The 14,480-nt window shown below is 40.8% G+C and overlaps 1 protein-coding gene across 2 annotated transcripts in view; it reads right to left on the reverse strand.

The window, feature by feature from the left end:
• Window positions 1-639: 639 nt before the first annotated feature.
• GPLD1 (glycosylphosphatidylinositol specific phospholipase D1) overlaps window positions 640-14,480 on the reverse strand; it is a 37,435-nt gene continuing 23,594 nt past the window's right edge. Inside the window, exons 15-25 of one of the 2 annotated variants that reach the window (XM_005281397.4) lie at window positions 13,159-13,269; window positions 11,510-11,584; window positions 10,437-10,593; window positions 8,774-8,915; window positions 6,652-6,754; window positions 6,462-6,555; window positions 5,694-5,870; window positions 5,207-5,367; window positions 4,856-4,882; window positions 4,675-4,725; window positions 640-3,275 (exon numbers count right to left, since the gene is read on the reverse strand). In XM_005281397.4, coding sequence (XP_005281454.3) covers window positions 3,198-3,275; window positions 4,675-4,725; window positions 4,856-4,882; window positions 5,207-5,367; window positions 5,694-5,870; window positions 6,462-6,555; window positions 6,652-6,754; window positions 8,774-8,915; window positions 10,437-10,593; window positions 11,510-11,584; window positions 13,159-13,269 — 1,176 coding nt within the window. In that variant the 3' untranslated portion in view covers window positions 640-3,197. The other variant, XM_065581979.1, reaches the window with a different exon arrangement.

The following is a 14,480-nucleotide window of genomic DNA, read 5'->3' on the forward strand; positions in this document are numbered from 1 at the left end:
CTACCCTGATGCCTTCTAATTCTCCAGCTACTCCTTGATTTCCATCACTTATCCAGAGAGCATTTTAAAGTGGGGGTGTCCTTTTCTTTTCCTATTTTATCAAAACAAATTCCAAACAGTTACAGGTTGAAATGTTCAGCACAACATGCTCTCTTCTTATTTATCTCCACAGAGCCCTTGTTTAAGTACTTTCTCCTCCTCTCCCTCCCTCCCCATCTCTTCATTTATGCTGTCCAGCTATCAGGTTCTTGCTAGCTCTGATGTTTATTGCTTTATTTAGGCAGGTTAAAACAATTATGCCCAGTATGGATGCCATGGCAAATGATGATGTAGTAAAAAAAAAAAAAAGGCATAAATGTAAAATTCAGCTTTTAATCTTCTGTTTTAATGCTAGAATTATCAAGAACTGGAAGAGTCTTTAAAACTGCTTCCTGAAAACATTGAGAAAGTAGGAAAGATTTTTTGACTTTGGAAAATATACATAAGAGGATGATTACTGTTTAAAATTCTCCAGTACTTTGCTACTTGCTTGTAACACACACAAAAAGTTAATCATAGTGTCATAACTTCTGACCCCTCCCCCACATATACACCCCCCAATGGTTGTGGACCCAACCCACAAACAACGAGATCATATGCTGTTGCTTAAGTATGTTGTTTAATTGTATATGGATACATGCTCAGCATTAACCAACCCCTTCAAAACCACAATACTCATGAGTAGAACACATAATATAATTAACAATAAGAGCAGGATTTTAACTTACCAGAGTCATTGAGTTCTACATAAAAACATAAGGAACAGTCACCAGTAGAGTCCAACCTTGAGCTCCTTGCCCTTCTCTTCCCCTTGAAGCAGATATCCTGCTTCCTTAACACATACCTGCCCTGAGACTCTCAACAGGCAAGTGCTATCCTTAAGGATGCCCTAGGCCTGTGCTCTACCACCCAGGTGCTGCTAACCCTTTGCAACTGCCCACCATCAATCTATCAGGCATACCTTTCTAGCACAACTTCAGCTGTAGTGAAGTCAACACCAAGTATCAATGTAACATTCTAGGCAGGTAGCATACTTTCTTTCAGATAAACAACATACTGTCCTGGCTTTGTGAATGGGGTACTCCTATCTGAGCTGTGTAGAGTGGATGGGACAAAAATGAATGTGTGGATTGTTGCCCAGAGTTGGAGTCTCTCGCGTGTCTCAGGCGGTTGAATACAGGAAGTACAATGGGATTTCTGGTTCCTAGCAGAAGGGGAGGGTGGATGGAGTAGATTATATTTTGGCTTCAGGATTGGTGATTTCTGGACTGCAGTTGGAAAATAAAATGCAAGGTTGTGGGATAAGGAGCAAAGCTGAGGAACTGTCTTTCCATGGAGGATAAAGCAGCAAGACAGCAGATGATCTGGTCCAGCAGAGCCACTTAGTGCAATGCTGTTGGCAGACAATCACTGCAGTGCCAATCTATCCAGACCAGAGAGCATTACCCTAACACAAGAGGGTTGCACGTGTGATGTTCAGAGTCCTATGCCAAGTCCTTATCCCTGCTGCTGGCACAGAGCTTGTAGCCAGGGTGCTGCTATGTTGGTCCTTGGATGTGGTTTAGTCCTTTGGGGCATTAAGCAGCCAGTATAAGGCTGCTGGAAGGCAAGGAGCAAAATGTGGTGCAAAGATGAGCTTAGTTACCTATGCACCCCCTTTGTACCTGCTCTGTCTGCAGCGTGCCTGGACCACCACATCTGACCCAAGCTTCTAGTGTGGCTGGATGATAAGTGGGTGAGCTGGAGAGCAGTGGGTGCTGATTGGAGAGCTTGTTGGTTGTATTAGAAATGTCCATAATGTAAGGTAGAGGGTATACGGGGAGTGCTGATGTACAGGAGTTTGGGCAGGCATACAACGGCAGAGTTAAAGGTGTTTGTACACATAAGAACGTAAGAATGGCCATATTGGGTCAGACCAAAGGTCCATCCAGCCCAGTATCCTGTCTGCCGACAATGACCAATGCCAGGTGCCCCAGAGGGCGTGAACATAACAGGTAATGATCAAGTGATCTCTCTCCTGAAATCCATCTCCACCCTCTGACAAACAGAGGCTAGAGATACCATTCCTTACCCATCCTGGCTAATAGCCATTAATGGACTTAACCTCCATGAATGTATCTAGTTCTCTTTTAAACCCTGTTATAGTCCTAGCCTTCACAACCTCCTCAGGCAAGGAGTTCCACAGGTTGACTGTGTGCTCTGTGAAGAAGAACGTCCTTTTATTTGTTTTAAAACTGCTGCCTATTAATTTCATTTAGTGGCCCCTGGTTCTTATATTATGGGAACAAGTAAATAACTTTTCCTTATTCACTTTCTCCAAACCACACATGATTTTATATACCTCTATCATATCCCCCTTTAGTCTCCTCTTCCAAGCTGAAAAGTCCTAGTCTCTTTAATCTCTCCTCATATGGGACCTGTTCCAAACCCTTAATCATTTTAGTTGCCCTTCTCTGAACCTCTTCTAATGCCAGTATATCTTTTTTGAGATGAGGAGACCACACCTGTACGCAGTATTCAAGATGTGGGCATACAATGGATTTATATAAGGGCAATAAGATATTTTCCATCTTATTCTCTATCCCTTTTTTAATGATTCCTAACATCCTGTTTGCTTTTTTGACTGCCGCTGCATACTGCGTGGACGTCTTCAGAGAACTATCCACGATGACTCCAAGATCTCTTTCCTGATTAGTTTTAACTAAATTAGGCCCCATCATATTGCACATATTTAAGTGATTGTATCAACTAGGAGTGCTGCACTTTTCCTTACACAGCCAAATATGTCTGCTGGAACCAGCCTCCCTCATAAGTTGAAGTGATGCTAGGTTAATGATGGTTTGGCTCCCTTCATGCTACTTTGTCTGTGGCTGGGTTATCTAGCCTTCTGACTTATATGGATAGAGGTTTTTAATTGGTTTTCAACTCTAAAGCTGTATGGATGGACCATGACAGTTAGTATTCCCCGTCTGTTTATTTTTCCAATCAACCCCAATTCCCTCTCTGCTGCTTCCGTCCTCTTTTTAGCTACATCCTGTTTGAGCATCTAGTTTGTTAGCATGGCATGGGGAGGCGTGAAGGAGAACACCATAGATCCTGGGGGATCCACCACTGAAAACAGGCATGTACCCAAACTCAAGAAAAGAACATTTAAACATTTAAAGGGTATACATAAAAAGCCTTCCACTAAGTCTAGCTTTCACCGAACTTCTCTCAGCAGCTACTACAACTTCTCTCTGCAAAGATACAAAACAGAGGTTAACAAAATTCAACTGCATCACTGAGGAGACACTTTGCCAGCATAGCTATGTCAGGAGCGGCAGGGGGAGGAGACTCCCTCCCCACAACCAATATAGCTATGCCCTGCAAAAGCCCTAGCACAGACATAGTTGTACCAACAAAGTCCTTTTGCTGGTATAGCATATTTATTCAGGGAACTAATATAAGCTATACTGGCAAAAGCACTCTTGCTATAGGCTGCATCTCTGATACAAGGGTTAGCCAGTATGCCTCTGGCAGCAAACCCTTTCTAGTGTAGACAAGGCCTGAAAAAGAAAAGGGAAACGTTTGCTTGTAGACCAGCCTTCTCTAATGAAAGCCAGGAATGGTGCTTGTTTCATAAGGTGTTTGTCATATGAAAAATGGCCCTTTCTCTTAGGCTGGAAGCAGTTAAGATTCCAGCTGCTTTTTCCTAAAGGCTGTTTGGTGGGTGAGGTCAACCAACATTTGGGCAGGGATCACTGCAGAGATGAGCAATCATCTCCTCAAATGATTACTGATAATGAGGAAAATGGGCAGGACCCCAAAGTTCTGGAGTCCATTTATATGAGCAGCCACTGGACCAACCGCAAAGTACAGAGTAACGGCAAATGAAAAAACAAACATTTGTGTCACACAGCTGCAGGCATAGTACTGTAACTAGGGGTACACGGGTGCTGCAGCACCCCCTGGCTTGAAGTGGTTTCCATCATATACAGGGTTTACAGTTTGGTTCAGTGGCTCTCAGCCACCCCCACTATACAAATTGTTCCAGCACCTCTGGATGCAGGCAGAGACTTTGTCTCCCTCCAAAGGCTCATATCTTCATCCAGAGAGGAGTGGGGCATATGAAGCCCTCCAAGATTATCAGGGCAAGGACTGGGCCTTGCCTTTGGGTAGTGCTACTGGAAACAAGCACTAAAATAGAAGACTACATATATACTGACCATAGTCATTTGCCCAGTAGCCAATTTTACAGTATGTCATGAGCATCAACATTGCTTATAACGGGCTGTTGGAGTGTAGTCTAGTGGTTAAAACACATGATTGAGTCACGTCTGCAGCCGACTTGCAGACACGTTTTCCAAGCTGACTTGGGCAAGTTGCTAAGAGCAAGTTTGGGGTTTTTTTAAGTGGATTCCTTTTCAGGTGCCGAAATTCAGACAGCTGTGGCCTCTTTGCCTCATTTTACCCATTCTAAAAAGGGGGTTAATATTGGCCCAGAGGGTGACTTAATGGGGAAGCTTGATTAGCTTCTGTAAAGCACTTTGGGATCTGCAGAGGAATGGTGCCATTCTAAGTAATATATGCAAACGACACAGACAAGTGTTGGCAAGAAATAAGCTGGCAGACAAGAGTGATGTTTGTTTCTCTCACCTTTCCTTGAGATTTCACAGTGATGATGGAGCTTCCAAACTTTGATCTTTCCTGTAAAATGAGATTGCTCATTATGCTCTGAGAATGTTAAAGAATGTTTTAAATTGTTTTTTTGTTGTTGGTTTTTTTTTTTTTTTTTTTTGGTTTTTTTGCTCTCAGCCATTGATTTTCAGTTACTCACTTCAGGAGAAATTAGTACATATTGTGCCTGAAACAAAAGAAAGAAGGGGAGAAGCTGTTAGTAGAACCACCTTCTTAGAGTGTATTTCACTTGCAGACTAAAGGCCTCATGCATTAAAACTGCCTTACTCCCACATTGCAGAACTTTGTGCAAGGTTGCTCATGAACCCAAAAAAGGGGCCAAATTACCTCGATTTAAGAACCTGAGCAAGTTGCTGTGTGATGAAGGCAACAAGATGGAGTTTTTACTGAAACTTGACTCCGGACACCAGTCTATTATTTTCTTTTCAGTGGATGTAATTAATTAGTTGTCATTATGTTGTCTCCTGGTTTTACTGGTAAGTTTTCTTACCCAGTCCTCAGGACAAGGAGAAGTCCATGATTTGCAGTTGTCTGTCACATGACCGGAGGTGGTCTGGTTTCCATTGTAGATGTACACACGTCCAGCCTCCCCTCCAAACAGTACAGATGTGATGTCGTCAGTTCTCAGAGGAGATGTCACAATAATTTCATCTGTAAATAATCAGAAAGAGGATATATGATGTCAAGATGAAATAGTACTAGACCAAAAGACAAGAGCTGGCATTTACCCTGGTCTGTATACAGTAATTCCTATGAACATTAATGACTAACTGTCCATAGTGTAAAGATAAAGTTAAGAAGTTTTCTGACTTACGACTGAATTGTTTGATTTTCTGCTGTAAAGCATCTTGGGATGTTTAAATCCATCTATAAAGTGGGATGTGTTTTGAGTTTCTATGACAATGTAGGAGGCAAGTCTACTCTTGCTCAAAGTAAAAATCTCTTCACCCACACCATCTAAATCCCCTTTGTTTTACCTAGTCCGTCATTGTCCAGGTCATTTAAGTGTACATCTCCTCCAAAGCGAGAGAACCTCCTGTCCCCACTGAAAGTGCTGAGCAAAGACGGTTTGGCACCATCTGTCAAGTCATACATCAGAACAGTTCCAGCTTGGTGCAGTACTGAGGATATAAATGCAATCCTAGACGTGCTGTCTGAAAGAAGCCAGGGTGACAGAATTAGACCCTCAGATGTGTACACTCACAGGAATAGGCTTAGTACATGCAGTGTACTAACAGTAGGTAATACTGGCATTATCAAATATATGAACAAAATGAAAACATACTGACTGGACAAAAAACTATCAAATACTTCATTATTTCTACTCCAGTTACAATGTTAGTTCTACATTGAAAAAAATCGGTGTTCAAGAACACGTATCAAGTGTGTGCTCCTAAGTTATATAGTGACTCTTGACCATTTAATTATGCTGTCATTGGTGCCAAGGAATTTATGGCCTAATAATGAATCAGTTACATAAATAATGTGTTGAGAACGCACTTAACAAAAGTCTGTTCCATACAAAAATCTTGCCCTAAACTAATCTGAGGCTCTAGCAGATGGGACTGTGCAAAGTATACCAGGCACTTTAGGATACCCATAGGGAGAGCATCATATATAGCACTCATAAATTCAATGTGACTATTAAGTCCATTTTCTAGCTTGCTGTAATTAGCTTAGTTTACCAATCACTTGAGACATAGATAATGCCTCGCTAAAGGGTTTCAGTTTCCAGAACAACATACCAGAGGTAGGTGCACCCACCACCAACACTTCTCTTGGAATTCCAGCCACAGACATGAAGCCACTGGCCAATGACGAACCCAGTTTGCCCCTGTCCTGTTGATTGTTAAACACATCAGTTGCACAGAATACCATTTTGCTTCACATAGTTCATACCTGTAAATTCCCAGCATACTAAAGAAAACGTCCTACCATGTCTCCAGTTACGGAAAACCAGCTTAGTGTGCTTGGTGGGTTATATCCATACACCTTTCCAACACTCTGTTTGGTATCCAATGAGCTGTAGCAACCTAGACTGGAACACACAATATTATTTTCAGTCAAAGTAATAACTTGAAATGTATTTTGTAGATACATACAGCATTGCGTGTATGCAGAATATTGTTTTCTTTCATTGTGTGCAAAATGCTGTTCTGGTAATTATTCTCATTCTTGTTTCTAATTAGAATTACAGTAGAACCTCAAAGTTATGACCTCAGGAATGGAGGTTGTTCTTGTGACGTTGCACTCTATATGATTTTATGAAAATATGCTGATGAGTGTGAATATAATGTAACTAAAATATGCTTTATGCAAAAGGTCTCGTGTAAGGTATCATTACAAAGCTTATAATCTACTGAGTGTGGTCATCCTATTTGTATGAATGTATCTGTATCTGAAACTAGAAATATGAAATATAACTCATATATTTATGAGTGGGCCATTAATGGTGGTTTGGAATCTTGATGGGTCCCATTAACCAGGACAATTGACTGTAGATGTCTCTGTTTTACTTGTCAGTCTTCCTGGATACATGTGTGCTGGCAAGTGGGTAATGAAGTCTTACAGTGACATGTGATCGTGTCACCTGAACTGGAATCCATCTTTAACCTGGTGCTTTTTCAGTGAGAAGGAGGGGTGGGAACCCAGAGAGGGACAAAGGATTCCCGCCTTATGCAAAAGATATATAAGTGGGTGGAACAGAACAAAGGGGGCGGCCATCATGAGAAATCCCCTAGCTACCACCTGAGCTGTACCAAGGGAAAGGATTGTGCCCAGACTAGGAAGGTGTCCAGTTTGTGAAAGAAACTTATTGAAACATCTCTGAGGATGAGATTTTATCTGTATTCAGTTTTATTACTGTACTAGGCTTAGACATGCGTGTTTTATTTTATTTTGCTTAGTAATTCACTTCGTTCTGTCCGCTATTACTTGGAACCACTTAAATCCTACTTTCTGTATTTAATAAAATAACTTTTTACTTATTAATTAACCCAGAGTATGTATTAATACTGGGGGGGGGGCAAACAGCTGTGCATATCTCTCTATCAGTGTTATAGAGGGCGAACAATTTATGAGTTTACCCTGTATAAGCTTTATACAGGGTAAAACAGATTTATTTGGGGGTTTGGGCCCCATTGGGCATTGGGCATCTGAGTGTCAAAGACAGGAACACTTCTTAACCTGCTTTTAGTTAAGTCTGCAGCTTTGGGGCATGTGGTTCAGACCCTGGGTCTGTGTTGGAGCAGACTGGTGTGGCTGGCTCAACAAGACAGGGTGCTGGAGTCCCAAGCTGGCAGGGAAAGCAGGGGCAGAAGTAGTCTTGGCACATCAGTTGGCAGCCCCAAGGGAGTTTCTGTGATCCAGCCCGTCACAGTTGTCAACTCTGAACAAAACACTGTGGTGGTTCTTTCAAAAGTTTTCAACTGAACATTGACTTAATTCAGCTTTGAAACTTTACTATGCAGAAGTAAAATGCTGCTTTCCCTTTTTTTTTTTTTAGTAGTTTATGTTTAACACAGCACTGTACTGTATTTGCTGTCTCTGCTGCTGCCTGACTATGACTTCCAGTTCCAAATGAGGTGTGTGGTTGATTAGTCCGTTCATAACTCTGGTGTTCATAACTCTGAAGTTCTATTGTAAGATCTTTCAGAAAAGAGACTTTGTCCACCTTTATATTTGTACATCACTTAGCACAATGGGGCCCCGGTCATGAGGCTTGTAGGTATTACTCGGTATAGTTAATTACCATTGTAGGATTGTTTAGGACTGCCTCTATGCTGGCACTTTTAAAAATTATAAAAAGACCCCGAAGAATTTGTTTTTGATGAAGAGTCATAATAAAGACCAACTGCTTTGAAAAAGGAGTTAAAAATTTTGAATTTACTAATCTAAATATGACTATTATTGTCCCCAAAGAGTGGAGTTCCACAGGTAAACTTACTGAAACAATTTTATTCTACTGTAGATTTTAAAGACTATAGAAAAAAAATACAGGTTGTGAAAGGAACTGTGTTATGATCATGTACAACTCCCAAATAAAAGAGAAACACACCCAATACAGCTCTTCCAGGTAGGGCTTCCAATCAGCAGTAAGGTTTTGTTCTTCAACTGGTGACTAACAAGTGAATATCCAAACCAGGCATAGTTCTTTTCCCCCTTCACCATCCAGTTGGCATCCTCTACTGACAGCAGCTCTGACAGATAGGATCAAACCAGGCAAAGGTTAAGTCGGGATGTTCACCAAGGATAGAACATTGATTATCAGTTTCTGGAACATACCACATTTCAATCTAGCAATAGACACGTTTGTTTTGATTGGGTTACTCTTCCCAGGGTATGGTACCAGTTATTACTAATTTCATCATACACTGTGTTTGGTGGCAAAGCAGTACTCAGCAGCTGTGTTTGTGGTGAAATCTTGGCTCTAAGTCACCCCAACACGACCTATGGGATGCTTTCAACTTCTAAAGGCAGGTATACAGGAGATATCGAACCAGTTTGAATGGAACTGAAATGTCTTCACTAGGATGGAGATAAAACTGAAGCCATTTATCTGAATCCAAAGTTCAAATAAATGAGATCTTAATTCAAGTCACTGCTGGGTTTTGGTTTTTCGCAGACTTCAGCTGACAAGTTTTGTGAATTCAAAATCATTGCCCAGTTGCTTCCATCCTTATATGAAATAGATATGGGTCAAATTTAGTACAATTTAGCTGAAAGCCTTCCCCATCTACAAACACCGGTTTTGAAAACAATGGGACTCTGATCTAAATTTAATTATGCAAAAACCAAACCTCAGCTGATGAAGTTTTGCACCCCTACATATTCACACTGACTTTCTCCAGCTCTAGGCTTCAACCTTTTTCTAGCTCACATCTCTTCCCGTCCCACAATAATCCAGTTTGACCCATACCCTTTAGTTACAGTGCTCACTTGCAGCATTCCCCTTTTGCCACATGAAGGAGCTCTTAGCACGAATGATCTTGTGGTACTCTCAGGCCCTTGCCAATTTGAGAGAAAATCCAGTTAGACCCCTCCTGATGCAAGGGGCTACCATCACTACCTGGCAGCACTGGTTGATAAGCATTCCTTCCACACTGTCGGCCATTCATTTCTGTTTCACAGCCAAGTTCTGTAGTTTTCTTCAAGCATTAAACAGCTCTTGCTGTTGACTTTAATAGCACTACTACTCATCTAAGTAAAGTTATACACATGCTCAAGTGTTTGCAGGTCCAGGGCCTAAATTCTTAGGAGACTGTTTTCTCCTACCCCCATTCTTATGATGTACACTTCTGTTTGCCTTGAGTTGGGAATTATGTGCACTAACCTTGGAATTAATACTTATACAATTAGGCTGAGGTGCAAAATTACCTACTTAACATACAAGGCGCTTACAATATTATTGCATTACTAGGCTGACTTTTGTTAATCAATCATCAAATACTCAGAAATACAGGAATAAATTCATTTTAAATTTTCTTCAGCTGGGACAGTAGAAATCCAGGTAAGGCAATATAAATACCAGAAACCTATTTTTACGTATTTATTTCTTTACTTCTAGAGTGCACATAAACCTTTCAAGAATCTGTGACAATTAATAGATTGCTCAGGTTTCACATAACAAAGGATTCAAATTAAAACAAAAGTGTCAAATTAAAACCACAAGTATAGCCACGTAAAATATGGAAATGTCAATTTTACTCAGTAAATATTACCTTTGTCACTCCTGTTGAAGTGAGAATAAAATGCAACTACAAATCCTCTCTGCTTCCCACCGCCAGGTGCATAAGGAGAACCGGCAACCAGATCAGACTTTCCATCCCCATCAATATCAGCAGCCAGCAGTGACCAGCCAAGGTTACAGAATGTGTGCTGCAAGAGACAATGTCTCAATCAAAACTTTAAAGTGGAAAGCAGAATTGTAATTGCCAACTTGCTTTGTTATGTTACTTTAGATCTCTTCTAAAGAGTTAATTTTGAATATACCTGATCAATCACCTTCCCATCTTGTAACCAAGTTGTTTGGGTTTTTTTAAAAAATAATTGGAGAATAGGGAGTCCATTTCCTGGAGTACATGCACTCAAAGAGACATGACCATTCGACAAAGAGACAAGGCAGAAGTACAATGAGGCATTTGTTTTTAATGTGTGGCCTCTGACAAATGCACAAATATATATTCCCTTGCAATTACAGGGGTTGATTTTGACATCCTTTCTCACGGTGAGTAGTAAGGGGATAGCAATGCCCCAGATCCTTAAAGGTATTTAGGCACCTAACTCCCACTGATTTCAATAGAAGTTAGGTGTTTAAATACCTTTGAGGATCTGGGCCAACATCTCTACAGTATCCCCAGAAATGGAGGCTTGAGAATAGCAGTGTGGACAGACTGTTCCCCCCCTCTGCCTCCACCTGCCATTTGACTTCAGGGATACTGTCCTGAAGCACGTGGTAGTAAAATTGAACCTCTGGTCCTGGACAATTGAAGGTCTGCAGAATGTAGACAGCTCATCTGAACAGAAGCCTTATGAAAAAGGCTCTAAACAGCAGTTATTGCACCTGACTTTCCATGTCATATGAACTGTGTCATGTTTCCTTTCTACTGCCACTGATAACCTTGGGGTCCCTGTGTAACTGTAAAAATTAGTTTGCCTGTCTCATATGCATCCCCCAGATAACAGCCTGAAAGGATAGGACAATACTGAATAAAATGGTACCGTGATCTGCCCCCCTCCTTCAGTCCCCAATTGCAGTTTTGGATTATCCTTCTTACTGTTAAATGTACTGTACCTGGCAAATTATGGTAATGTTTGGCCAAGGTGACAAGCCTCTTCCTGTAGTGCCCAGATATACATACACAGCACCCTAAACAGTGGGGGGAGGAAACCTTTGAGAATGTATACACCAATGCCAAATATGGACTTAATAATACAAGTTAGAGAAACTACTAATTCTGGGAAGACCATTAGTTAGGCTGCATTTTTCTTACCATCAGAGCCCACATAGTATAGTGTGTCTTCCACCCCAAACCTAAGAATTAAATGTGATGACCAAATCATCCATCTAGAGTTTCAGGTGGGGAGGGGAGGGGAAGGAGAATCAACATGCTCGTTTCAACAGATAAGGGAGTTTTCATTATGTTACTTGATAAGGACAATAGGCAATATCATTAATATAAATAAACCATGCATGCAGCTTGCAGTGTAGTTCTCAGGAACTTAAGGCAATGGTACAAACTGTAGGCCACAAGAGATGTGTAGTATCAAATTTTCCGAACTTGAAGGCTAATGTAAGCACTTAAATCCATATTTAGGCAGCTAATAAGCACCACCTGATTTTCCAGAAGTGCTGAGCAGCTCGAACACCCACTGACTTATATGGGGGCTGCTCGGGGCATTTCTGAAAAATCAGACCACTTATTTAGGCACCGAAATATAGCTCTTCATCCCTAAGTTGAGGCAGTCAAGTTTGAGAATTTGGGCTGTAGTTTGTATTAGGCAATTTGATAAAGCAATACTGGCAACCAAGGTACATGTAAGCATAGCAGCCATTATCCCACTGCAAGATGACACTGACTGGAAGAATATAGGAAAGATCTGATGCAGTATGTCAGTTCTATGAATGGTGGGTGAAGATTACCTATACATATAGCTGGCTACATAGGTCAAGTATAAGTATTGACTGAGGCTGTAACACAAGTAGAGAATCAACAGGCTTAGGGCCTGTAATGTAAAACAGCTTAGCATAACAAATCAAGGCCTATGGTTTTGCTTGACATAAATAACTGACAGGCAAGTGACTTTAAGTCACAAGATGAAACACAGCAATAAATAAAAGTAAGTCAGTTGACATGTGTGAAGTGAGAAACCACATAAGTTACTGATTTTTTAAGAAGGTATGTTTAAGCAATATGTATAATCTGTTTAACTGAAACTCACAAGGTTTGACAGCAGTAATATTATGGCAACCAATTGACGTAAATGCTCATGAATATGATGTACCCAGTTAATTAACCTATAGAAACTGGGAACTCCAACATAAGTAGGGCATGGAAGTTCAGATAAGGAAAAGGGGCTGAACCCCATATGAATATTTCTCCTGGGGGGATTCTGCGGCCATGTGGGGGTGCAGAATTCATATGGCCCACATTTTTCTGTCTCCCATCAACATAGCATAGTGTGGACCCCACAGTAAGCAGAGCTAAGTACGTCGACTTCAGCTACGTTATTCATGTAGCTGAAGTTGCGTAACTTAGATCGAGCTCTCCCCATAGACAAGGCCTCCGCGTTTACAAAACAAGATCCAGTTTGGGAACCACCAGCAAGCTGCCAGCTTATTCACCCTGAGTAATGTGAGAGGTTCGCTCTTTAATGCTGTTATTTGTAACATAAACAAACAAACAAACAAACCAGATGTTGTTTTAAATGAAGGGCTCTTACTGTATAAGTGAGATTCTGTGATCCTACAGAAGGTGCTCCCACCGCTAAGTCTGGTACTCCATCCTCATTGAAGTCCAGTACTGCTATGGCAGAACCGAACCTGCCTGAAGGCTGAGAAGACACATGTCACACTCATGCAGCTAAGTAACATTTAAAAACAATAAAACTAAATCTTGGTGTCTGCCTCCTCGAGAATTTTTTGTAGAACAAACATCCTATGAAACAGCTGGAAATCCAGAACTGACAAAAAACCATCTCACAGTTCTTAGATTGTCAGTATTATTTACTCTTAAAAGAGCAGCTGAATAAACAGATTGTCCTGTACAGATGTACAGTACCAATATCTGAAGTGAGTACATGTGAGAGTGGTTTGTTTTGTTTTGACAGAGAGGGAGAATTGAAAAAAAAACATAACATGTTTGGTCTCAGCTCGTTAATCTCATTATGACACTGTTGTGCTATAGCCTCTTTGCAGGTTTTGTTTATCATTTAGGTGATGCTTAGACTACCCACTGTTACTATCATTGTGTCTGTGAACCAATAACATTTATGTTAAAAAAGCAGAAGACACCTCACGACTCAAACATATTTGCTTTAGACACTATTGTACTTAAAGGGTGTGTGTGTGTGTGTGTGTCTTTCTGTTTCTTAGTAAGATGCTTACAACAAAGCATGATCTTTCTATTACTCAATATATCATCATCTAGTCCTACTGTTCAATCTCAAGCCAAAGTCACTCCCCACCCTCTGTCACATCACAGCATAGCATTTCACAGAAACCATTTGCATTATTAGTAAACTGCCTAATAGAAACTGATTTCAGAGTGGTAGCCATGTTAGTCTGTATCAGCAAAAACCACGAGGAGTCCTTGTGGCACCTTAGAGACTAACAAATTTATTTGGGCATAAGCTTTCGTGGGCTAGAACCCACTTCATCAGATGCATGGAGTGGAAAATACAGTAGCAGGTATATTTATATATAGTACATGAAAAGATGGGAGTTGCCTTACCAGGTGGGGGATCAGTCTAACGAGACAATTCAATTAACGGTAGAATACCAAGGGAGGAAAAATCACTTTTGTAGTGGTAATGAGGGTGGCCCATTTCAAACAGTTGACAAGAAGGTGTGAGTAACAGCAGGGGAAAATTAGTATGGTAAAATTAGGTTTTGTAAGGACTCATCCACTCCCAGTCTTTATTCAAGCCTAATTTGATGGTGTCCAGTTTGCAAATTAATTCCAGTTCTGCAGTTTCACGTTGTTTTTGAAGTTTTTTGTTGAAAATTGCCACTTTTAAGTCTGTTATTGACTTCCACTCCATGC

The sequence above is a fragment of the Chrysemys picta genome, chromosome 2 (genome assembly GCF_011386835.1).
Source record: "Chrysemys picta bellii isolate R12L10 chromosome 2, ASM1138683v2, whole genome shotgun sequence".
NCBI classification, from domain to species: Eukaryota; Metazoa; Chordata; order Testudines; family Emydidae; genus Chrysemys; species Chrysemys picta.